This window comes from Mizuhopecten yessoensis, unplaced genomic scaffold (assembly GCF_002113885.1).
Source record: "Mizuhopecten yessoensis strain PY_sf001 unplaced genomic scaffold, ASM211388v2 scaffold11161, whole genome shotgun sequence".
NCBI classification, from domain to species: Eukaryota; Metazoa; Mollusca; class Bivalvia; order Pectinida; family Pectinidae; genus Mizuhopecten; species Mizuhopecten yessoensis.
Genome location: NW_018408910.1, coordinates 1,404,466 through 1,416,703, shown reverse-complemented (window position 1 = coordinate 1,416,703; position 12,238 = coordinate 1,404,466). Strand labels below are relative to the sequence as shown.

At 35.2% G+C, this 12,238-nt stretch overlaps 1 protein-coding gene across 1 annotated transcript; it reads right to left on the bottom strand.

Moving 5' to 3' along the window:
* Window positions 1–597: 597 nt before the first annotated feature.
* LOC110467118 (intestinal-type alkaline phosphatase-like) lies at window positions 598–7,614 on the bottom strand. The gene is given in 8 exon segments (XM_021524050.1): window positions 598–624; window positions 1,150–1,352; window positions 2,195–2,386; window positions 2,659–2,680; window positions 2,682–2,789; window positions 5,702–5,871; window positions 6,424–6,526; window positions 7,603–7,614. Coding segments are annotated over 8 exon segments (837 nt in total).
* Between the last annotated feature and the right edge of the window lie 4,624 nt (window positions 7,615–12,238).

Below are 12,238 nucleotides of genomic sequence, written 5' to 3'. Positions count from 1 at the left end.
GATATTTACCATTATGAAAGCTTACATTCAGAAGGCCATATTATTGAAAGAAATGACACAAAAGTAATTTTCCCTATTTTTTGATATTTTGCCGTCGATAAATTGAGTTTTTTGTAAATTTATACAGTAGTTTTATAGACTTTTGCTATTTTCATAATAGTTTTATTTTGTATTGTAGTCGATATTCACGTTCGTAATGATTTATACGATTTTTAGTAATACATCAAGAGACATTCATCATTTACTATTAAAGCGACAGAAAACTAAAAAAAACTCGGTTGACACCTACAGAAGATCATCCATTGCAGGTTGTCGGAATTCGGTTTCAATATATAGAACTGTACATCTGTTTGTAGATAAGTCAACACAAAGCAAATGAAAGCCGTTGACAAAAGATTTGATGTCGCGATGACGGAAGTGGGACATCAAGCCAATTAGCTGTACCAGGATGCACTGAATGCATAAGGTGGCATTACTGGGACTCTTCCTGGGACTAACCAGGATCGGAAGGACAACAAAAACTGTCAAGTTGTGTCATATCAATATTGATAATAATGGTTGCAATATTATTAAATTGTCTGTAGTTAATTGAAAATGTCAATAACGATTCGCCTCTTGTGAAAGCTAAAATGCAAATCAGCATTATTATAATCTTCATAACGCAAATGATTGACAAAACAAATTTAAGCTACTGAATTTTGTTAGAGTCGTAATTTGAAGTTATATTTAAAGTCATTATATGTAGATTAAACTATTTTCTATTCATATTTTCTGTTGGTAATAGTTACAACTAAATGAAATAACACAAAGAGACAGTAACAAAGTTTCAGCGTTAGTTTGAAATCCTCAAGCCCATTCCTGGTAAACTGACCCTGAGACTCCATATCCCAAAAAAATATACCTTGCTCTAATTGGGGTCTTCAAATATTACGTATATGAATGTTTAAATTTTATTTTGACCTGTTCAATGTAAGGCTGTTCTAAAAAGGACCTGTTACATAACGACTCTGCATATAGTCATCTTAAGATGTATTCTATAGCCCTGGTTTTTGTTTTTCAAAAAATTGAATACAACTGCAACAGATAACCTAAGCCGCATGTACATGTAACTAACACCAGCCTTAGATCAGTAACACTGTTGCTACTGACGCCATTTCCCACAATGTCCTCACATCGTTTGTTATTGTCAGCAACACAAGCGGCATAGGTCATCACATGCGCTATATAATGTTGTTCGTGGACGCCGTGTATCAGGTGTGCCATTGGCCCACGTGCATATATTCCAACGTCTTGTCCACCTTGAGAATCCTCAAAACGTGGAGTAGCGGCCACCTGGATGTACTCTTTATCAGCTGTAACAGACAGATAATGGATGATTATGTTTTCTTCTAGATGTGTGTCAATTGTAACATTTACCGTTAAATTCAAATGTATACAGGTACCACAGCCTCATCCCATGAGGTCACAATCAGAAGAAAAAAATACTCAATATGAGAAAAAAATATGAAGACAAATATTAGATACAAGTTAAAGAGAAGGATGTCATCCCCTGCATAAAAACCTAAATAATTTAAGAATGAAAAACCAGAAAAAAACATACATGCTAAGGCGTAGGAATTTTTTTTTTTCATTTTTCTCTTACAATCCCAGTCCCCCTGCATTATGTGTGTTTGTTCTCGTACACATGTACCTCTCCTTAATTCTAGTTATAGATAAGACTGCTTGGACATGCCAATTCTGTTGACCAGATAACTAAGTCGGTTAAAGCGATATAGCTTCTTGCAATACTGGATGCATAAGTATGTATTATACGCACTGGTATCTGCAGCATGCACATCGGTTCTATTTCCCGAGCCGTAACCTGGACCATTGCCATATAGGAGGGTAGTGAAATGACTTTTGTTAACGTAATGAACACATATCGTCTTTCTGGATACCAATCGTTATTGTTCGTGTATTGTAAATGATTTTCATCCTTTTTTTTTTTTTTTTTTTATATATATATACCGAAGAGATTGTTGCCTGGTAGTACTACTTATTTAGATCCTATCTGTATTTCCACTTTTCTTGTTGGTCAGACCTATTTGTTTTTCCACTTTTGTTGTTGTTTAGACTGTATCTATTAACAACATTTTATAGATGCAATTACATGTGTCTGACTTACGTTTATCTTATACATGAATTCTTGACATACCAAAAATAGTGTTGCCTCGTTTTGGGTAGCCGGCCAGGTTGACGACGTGGGCGTGGTCAGATGTTACTATGATGAGTGTATCATTTTCGTCTGTCATTTCAGTGGCAATTTTTACAGCGTCTTCAAACGCCAAAGCATCAAACAGGGCGCGTTTGGCGTTGTTTCCATGGTGACCATGGTCTATTCGACATCCTGAAGGCAATTCAAAAGGATATTAAAACAATTGAACACAAAGATTTCCATTATTGGAATTTACCAAGAATACAGAAGAAATAAATTGTGCTCTAGAAGAAGAAAAAAATCTGCAAATTAATAATCAAGCGTAGTGAGTTTGAATTTCAAATTGGGAGGTTTAGGGACGAAAAAAAACAAAGTCGTTCGGCGTCTTATGACAATTTTCATACAGCTTAATAACAAATTATCTAGCATAAATTGTAGATAAAAGTAGTGAGGGTATTCCAAACCTTCTACTAATAGAAAGAAGCCATTTTTTTTCTTTCTGAAGAACCCGGATGGCTTTCTGTGTCATTACCGCCAGAGACGGTTCTCCGGTTGGACCTTTGTTTCGGTCTAAATCATACTGCATGTGGTTCGCCTCAAATAACCATGCATTTGATAAATAAGAACTTATGGAATTGACAACAATGCTGCATCTAACAATTGCTCAATCATTCTTTTTTATTTTTTTATTTTAACGTCTCCGCAGTTCTCAAAATTTCATAAAGATGATAAAACATTTTTAAACAGTGTCCACACTGCAATGCCATAGCAAAGGGACGGAACGTAAGATGTGTATAAGTTGCATAAACGTGCAGTTAGTCACACAATGGTGTGTTAGTGGGTTACCAAGTCAACTCACCAAGTATGTAGTCAGTGTCTGATGGCTCTCCTTGTCCTCTTTCCTAACCTTGAAAACAATACTTTTTAATTAGTTAAAAGAACCGCTACTTCTGTTAAAACCAATTGTTATCTGTACGGAATGATGAATTTGCTTGTTGTCATGTACTGCTTAAAAAGCCTATATCTTGTACAGTTGTTCAATTTTGCACAATTTCTGAGACGGGAAAATACGATAATTAAAGACTTTAGTAATCAGTTGCCATTCTTTTAAGGATTCCCATACCACTGCCTAAACTGTAACAAAGTATTGAAAACACAACGATAGCTTTAATTAACAATGTTTGGAAAAACATCATACATGTACCTAGCGGGACTGTGCTAGTAATATCCAAACGGAAGTGAAAGGAACGTTACTGTGCATACGTAAAACTACATTTTATTTGAATAGGGACCTTTACATTTTTAACTATCCGCCAGGAACTTCAACGATAGGTCAGTCTGCAGTCCGGCTATTTTGATTGGCTAGCATGTACAGTGTATAACTGCAACGGCGATTTTCCTTCCCAAATTAATGTTCGATAACCTTTGCTATAAATTCAAATTTGTATTGCTTACGAATGCTCTTGTCTAGCTTACTTTTGATTGGCTACCTTTCAAAAAAGCAACTCTTTCGAACAAGGAAAATAATTTTAAACTTTTGGTTTCTTAAAGACAGACGTTCGACGATTCCGGTCGTTTTCACGTGAAATACATCAATGCGTTAAATATAATGAATGCTTCACAATCAACATATCTGCTTCATCTCAAAGCACAAACAAACAGGTATTCCGAAATGGTGACCAATCTAACGGTTCTACAATTGAATAAACCAAAGATCACTCGATTGGTCGGAATCCTACGAGTGGGTGTTGATAACCACGATTATCTAACTTGATACTCCAGTAAAATATATATTGTTATTTGGTTTAGTATACTTTTGGTCGGCATACACGTAAACAATTACAGTCACCTCACGCCGCTTGTGTATCATCACAAATTGTTTTCGTCAAAAATTTGCAGGATTGCTCATTGATAACAGGAACTACCGCTATACCACTTAAAAAATAACTCAATAACAATCTCGTACATCTATTAGATTGACATGATCCAGTCGTTGTTTACCAGAATTCGTATGGTTCAATTCTGGGTCAGAATCATTTCTTCCAAGGAAAAACTGCCGACCTCCGTCTAGTTTTACCTACCAATATATAAGCATTGGCAATATTTATAATATAAAATATAACATATTATATATAATGAAATTGTTTTATATACTTAGGGTGTTTCTTAAAAATCCATATTCCTTAATGATTCATCTGATTTTATAAGAGAAAAATATGTGTCAAAAACCATGTTAACTATTACATGTCAAAGATAAAAATGCTTAGAATATGGTTCTTGATTAAGCATTAAACTGCCTTATATGGAAAGTTATTGCCCTATAACTCTCGCTAATGCGCGCTATTCAATTTGTCTGCAATCCTGTGAGAATTATAGGACAATAACTTTCCAAAGCAGGCAGTTTAATGGTTATATTTCCGTTTTTAATTTAAGTTTTCCTTATATTTCCAACCTGTTGACGAATTTTAAAGTCAGTTTTCGCGCTGTCTGTAAATCGGACCTCTTCTTGTGACGTCACGAGTACACGCAACCGTTCCCGGCAAAAATATAGTTCGTGGAAATAAACACAAAATCATCAATTTATTTTCAACAATTTAATCAATATATTCAACCGTGAGGATATTCCCGTTTTATACAACATAACTATAAAATTGTTGCGAGTTACATTGATCAATAAAGGTTTTTTTGTCCGGTAGCACAGATGGGTTCACACGAGGAAATGCGTGTTGCGACATTTTTTTTCGTGACGTCAAGAATACACTTAATAAGTAACGTTGGTCAAAGCGACGTCATTTAGTCACGACAGCACGAACATGTTCTTCATATCACTACACCAATGCGAATTATGTGAGAAATATGATATGATGTCTTTCTATTTTGTTTGGTAAGGTTATATAGTGGTAATGCAGAGCAAAAGGAAATATTGTATTTTGAGTTTTATTACACTCGATATGTGATGGCGATTCTTTTAAATCCAAAAACACACGCCTTTTTTGTTCAATTCAAATAATTGCCAAAATTGATTGGCAGTTAGCGAAACGCACAGTGCACAAAACATTATACTGACAGTTATAACACTATTGTGGATGAGTTAGTATAGATTTTAATAAAGCTGTTTTCTTGAGTCTTGATATAAAAGTTAGTTTGGACGAGGTGGTTTACTACGATTTTACTTACAGTGTACAAAAACCTTTGTGAACGTGTTGACATAACATCCTTGACATTGAACACGACGTGGAAGTATTCTTACTGTGACAGTGTATTATGCACGAGTTTGCGTACTAAAGTTAACCGTTGATGTGGACGAGTTGGGAAACTTAATATGACACAATAGTTGTGTTAGAAGAACTTGCTATGGTCGGAATTTTTGTAATATACTGTACCTTCATATATCTTCCTCTCTGAGACGACATGGCCTATCGTATTTTGACAACAACCGTTGTTCTGACGAAATTGATATTCGTCAGTGATATCTGTTGTTGTGGACGAGCATGTATACGTACTCACCTTGACGAAACTGTTGTTGTAGATGAGTTGGAAGGCGATATCTGTTCAACCTCCAGTCACGCCCACCATATCTCCGTCCACCTCCCAGTTACGCGACACCGATTTGGCGTACGCTGATGCAGGTGTGGCGTGTGTGATTCTTGCTCTAGTATCAACGCCAACTGAGCGACCTGTAAACAACATGGCAAAATATATTCAGCCAGACGAAGATGAACTTCAGGTCTTGTTTTGGAGTGAAAAATCATAGGAAATATATTGACAGATAATACGACCACTCGGTGGTAAATCTAAAATGTCCAATTTGCGATACTATCATTTGACACTTGGCTTGATAACATATTTCTTTTACATAATCTTGGAACAAATCTGCATGATCATCAGGAAGACCTAGCAGTAGATTGACTACATAAAAATTGAAATTTTCAAGTGATTTGTGCTACATCAATAATATGTCTTCATACAGTATTCGGGACATTAAGATTCATTATCTTAATTGTAGAACAAATATTATACTGCGAAATAGGAACAGTTTTGTCACTCTGATATCATGCCTTAATCGTTAGAGGACGTTCATAATTTGCTTCCATCATTTACAAAGGAATGTATTACATGTAAGCAAATGAAAATGAAAATGAAACAAAACATTAAAAACAGCAGTTTTATAATCAGCTCGAAACCATTCAAATGCGCATGGAATTTTGTTTCCGTGTTGACTTGCGCACTGACCATCTCTGTCTTGATCAAACGAAATTTTGTTTTCTCTCCGCATAGAAGGGCTGTCGCTGAAACGTCAGAATCGGTTGTCTGCCTGTCCTGTGAGTACGTCTACCAGTAAATGAGACAAACATATAGCAAAGCTTTATCACAATAGTCAAATCGGTATTTTAATTCTATCTATCTATCCGTAAATACTCCAACGCCCTCTTTCGAGTACTTTGTGCGTTTCGGCGGGAACGCGTTTGTGATATTTACGTTACAGGTTCAAACATACGTCATTTGACAGAGGTTGCAACACCAGATATGAGAATGTACACAGATGTTTAACCACTGGTGAGGGGCATCGTTTAGATGTTACGGATATGTTTGGGGTTTGGAAAATATAGTGTAAACATGTTAAAATATAGGACGATATGATGCAAGTATTATTTTCAAAATTCAAAAAAATGGTTTGAATAGTACTTTGAAATGTGTGTTTTTTCCTCTGATGGGATTACAAAAGAGATATCTATCAGCTTTTTTCACAAAACAGTTTTGTTTTCACAATATTTTAAGAGTACAAAATGACTTCAAAGCGAACATGTCAAAAAAAAAAGAAAACTACACGTAAATCGACGAAATTGTGGAGGATTTTTAAGGGGTTAATTAAAAGCAAGTTTAATTGTTGAGTTCTGGTGCTTATCACCGGATAAGATAATAGAGGATATACATTTATACAACTGTAGATCAGTATGGTATCAATAGAAACAATATTTTTGTTGCAATTGGCACATAATAGTGTTCTATTTTTAGAAAACAAATTACTTTGAATATAAACTTTTCATGATTGTAGTATACACTTGATCCCACCAAAACACGTTACGTTATTATATTGATGGTATTTCAATATTGTATTAAAAATGCTGTTTATGTGTTGTATCAATAAATTGACTTCAGCTTCATTTAAATGTCTCCATGAAAGGACGTCACTTGCGTTTATCAAGCGTACGTAAAACTCAAGTTCGCAGAATCAATATTGTTTGATAAAAGCCTAGGCCTTGACCACAGCCCAACAAAGAAGTCCAACGTTTGAAGCTGCTGACTTCAATGTCTCACTCTGTTCTCCAACTGATATCAGAGTAGCTCATTGTGATTGCGATAAAGAGATCACGATGACAGATCAAGCACAGTGATGTTGTGTTTACAAAAGCATCCATGGTGACGCTGTCGACAAGAGCACATGCATTATCTTTCTGTATCGTGCCGCCATTTGTTCCTTGAAATAAATAGCATATGGTACCGAGATCTGGTCCCCGTAACGTTTAGCGTTCAGGCTACGGTCGACGATCACAAGGTCTGTGCGTCCATTGTCGGATATTCCACCCCAAATATTGACGATACCACCGCCAAAACGACCATTACGTAAGGAACAGCCGCCAAATTCGTGACTTTAAACCTACTCACTTCAAAGCCTGGATATGGTTATTCTGGTCACACCAAACCGCCGGGCAACGCCAGCGTACCTGTCATCAAGCCATGGTATGACTGATTTGGCTTGGACACCGACAGCATTTTTTTGTACTCACTAACACGATGCACCGACATAAAAAACGAGTCCTTGACACATTTTGTGTACACAGTACAAGTACAAAACATTTTGCACGTGTACCAAGCACAATGCTGAAGTTCACTGATTTTTGCCGACGCTTACATGATTAAATTCAATCAATAATATACAACTTTAACGTCCTTATTATATCAGATGTTATGAACATGCCATATATAAAATAATGTAACCTTTCTCTCAGTGGGAAGTATATATTGATGTAGCGTAATGCATACATTTGGCGATTGTCGTAGCTGAAAAACGCAAATCACAAATAATACACATTCGTTTTAGTTAAAACAAAAAATAAAAACACTGCAGATACACAAGAATGAATTCTTAGTCAAGGTCCAATCTAAAAGATCGGATACAGTAAATTAACAATTGGGACAACATAACAAAGGAACTAACTAACCAATCGACAGCGAAAATAGATAATCGATAGAGTAGACAAATGGTGACAAACATAATTATACTAATTAATCTGAAACTTTGTTTTAGCATATTTCTGTAAGCTCAGTTGTACAGTGTTTAACATAGTAAAATGGTCAGGAAGTATTTATATGGTACACAATGCTCTTCCTTACACAAATATAAACGACCTGCCTGTTTGTACACCAAGACAGAGTTAAGATACATAAGTATTTACCTGTACATTAACGTTTACAATGGTAACACATGCGTGCGTAAACAGACTTGCTTCCCCTTGCTACACTTTGGCCTTAATTGTTTTCGTCCGGAAGTAGATGTTCAGTGGGGAAACAGGAAATGTATCCTTGAGGCAAAGACAATTGTGTTTCAACAAATACATGAACATTTTCATATAGTGAAAACAATCTTCATGGTTTTTTTTGGTTTTTTTTATTTAGATAAAAACTAATATACATTCTGAGTGAAAAAAGTCCATCACATAAAATGTGATACAATCAGGCATGAAACTTCGTTCAGAGATTAGCATACTATGACGTCACAAACACATCCATATTAAACATAAAGCCTTAGCAGACTTCATGCAATATGGATGAAACCGATGTGCGTTCATGCCGGCATGAAAATTACAAAAACGCCGGTCAATCCATTTTGATACTAAAAGTCTACATACGGAAGACCGGGGCAGGTTCCGCCACCACTGATATTTTTGTTTTTAAGCTACATGTAATATTTACAACTTTAAAGATCTTAGCAATTTAGTTGGCTGAACATTCACTTTTTCATATGATTATTGATGGAGAAATATTCAATAGAAAACGAAATTAAGAAATACCTTTTAATATTTCAGCGTTATGACACAGAAAGGCAAACAAAGTATGTTTACTGCAACATGTGAAGACATTAGCAAAAGCGTATTAAAACCCTTTATAACGTTATGTTACACATTTACAATTATTCGGCGCAACAGTTATGTAATCATAAAATAAATCCTTTTAAAATAAATTATAAATTCAAGTTACAAGATTAAGGCCGAAACCGGTCAGTGTCAACTACCTTGAATCACAGGAATATCCTTTTTTTTTTAAATGTTATGTCACCTTAATTATACGTAACTCACTGACCAACGACATGTAGTCCATATACTAGTAACACCACACACATCCACAAAAGAATCATATTTGATATCGCTGCTGACAACTATGACAAAAAATGAAACCTTCTGCAGTAAACTCCAAGGACGTGTTTCTCTATCCCTTGTACATGCAGACTTTATAAGCATTGTTAGTTACATGTAACGTCTGGTCAGGTTTAACACTCATGCACAGAGTGTCAGTTGACCTAGTTAGGTATGAGGTAACATACGAAAGACTTGTTTCCATTGATCCTATTTCGCCCTAGTTACACCGATTTTTAGTTTCAATAACTTAAATGTTCTTTTGTTCGGTGCTTGATATCAGGCAATCGAACAGTTTACCAATATTTTGACTGATGATATAATATTCACATGATTGTAAATACAGGGTATCACCTGCATGAATACGTGATACAAATGACCTTTTCATTCTGAAAGATACCCAACAGCATCATGTCAGTTATTCAAAATTGGACGCCCAATAGTATGCAGGAGAAAATTCAATCCGGTGTTTCAGGATTGAACAAGAATTGAGACTACATAATATAACGACGATCTCAGTTACATCAAAGTATTACAATGTTTTCTTTCCTATATTTTTCTTAAGGTATTACATGTAGGTAGCATACGAACGACTTTTTCCACTGATCCTATTTTGCCCTTGTTACATCGATTTTTAGTTTCAATAACTGACATATTCTTTTTTAAAGTGCTTGATATCAGGCATTCGAACAGTTGACCTGTATTTTAACTGATGATATAATATTCACATGATTGTTTATACAGGGTATCCCCTGCATGAATACGTGATACAAATGCCCTTTTCATCATCATCATCATCATCATATCATCATCATCATCAAATAATTATCATCATCATCATCATCATCATCATCATCATCATCATCATCATCATATCATCATCATCATCATCATCATCATCATCATCATCATCATCATCATCATATCATCATCATATCATCATCATCATCATCATATCATCATCATCATCATGTCAGCGATTCAAAATCGGAAGCCTAACAGTATGCAGGAGGAAATATAAAATGTTTAAAGGAAGTATTCATCGTTTCTGTGCATGATCAGGAATTCCTGAAATTGCTGAAAGTTGAACAAACCAAAATTAATCGGGTTTTTTCGTGATTATTAATCCCTGAATAAGAACAACACCAGTGAGTAGAAATTACGCCATCGTGGATTATTGCAGTGTACTTTGCAAATTGGTTTATTTACGGAAAAAAAGCATGCAGTCTTAACTTTACGTTGGTTTGCTTAACAGAACTAGTTTAGCCCTGAAGTAATAAGATCTATGTCTGCACGTCACGCAGTTCATTTGATTGTTTCGTATCATGTTTATCAAGATTTTCTTGTCAACAATATTACTTAAAAACCTTATCACGTTGTCATCTGTCTCGTCGCTTTGTGTGTTATTCTATTGCGCCAGGTTATACAACCCATTGTCAAACACCGTTTACGTAAGAGTCGTACCATGTGACGTATTCTGAATACAATTGCTTTTGACATGATGTTTTTGTTATTGTTTTCGTGACAATTGGTACAAAGCACACACAGGCATGAAGATGACGGGTGTTGTATTTGTAGCGTTCTACATGAGGTGATAAACTTACTGTGAACCGAAACATTTTCGCTGTTGTTTAATTTTTGCCTTATAAGATTTGTAAACAATATAATAATATGCATAATAAGTAAATGTAAAGGGCGAATATAATTTTGAGCGCAATGGTATTTACCGTCGAAAATTTGATTGGGCGAATATTTCCCGGTATACTGTAATTTTAAATATTTTTCTTATTTTTCATGATATGTGCTTGAGATGTTAAACAGTAGAGCTACCGAAATGTTATCAAAACTTCAGTCGATGAAACTGGAGCAAACAAAGAAACACAGGTGATTGCACATAATAACATTGGTAATAGGTACAATATGCAAAAAATAAATTATCACTGTTACAGCTAGTTCGTCCTGATGAAGAAGGGAAATGTGACCAGGTGGACTGGGAGTCTAATTTTCCACCTTTTCACCCTCGACACCCATTATACTGAAAATACTTGAAAATCCTACATTTTTGGGTGCGGATAACTATATCAAATGCAGTCCACATATTATTTATTTTCATTTTCTTGTGTATCTTTTATTTAAGCACTTACTATTGATATAGTTGCATGCCGTTTACGTAAATGTTATGTTAAAAGTTACATAGATACGTCAACATCTTTCATATTAGCTGTATACTGAAATCGTAGGAGACAGCTCTCAAGGAAGGGAAATGTGGTCGTTGGTAAATAAGGCATAACATGCTCACCTATATGGCAGGTGCTGAGTACAAACAGAACGCGAATATGTCCACCGCACTGCAGAGTAGGAGTACATTCCTGCTGTCCTGACAAAAGGCTAACGTTCATTGTATTTACTGTTACAAATTAAACACCCCTTCAAAATATATATCAAACTGGGCTCATCGTAGGCAATTATTAAATCAAAACATAACAATGAAGATAAACATTGATCACATTGGTTTAATCTAGTTGCTTAAATGGCATTTATTTAGATATTATCGAATATCCATTGTTTAATTATATGATATGAAAATATTTTGGCAAATGTTTAACTTTGAGTTAAACATTGTAGGATA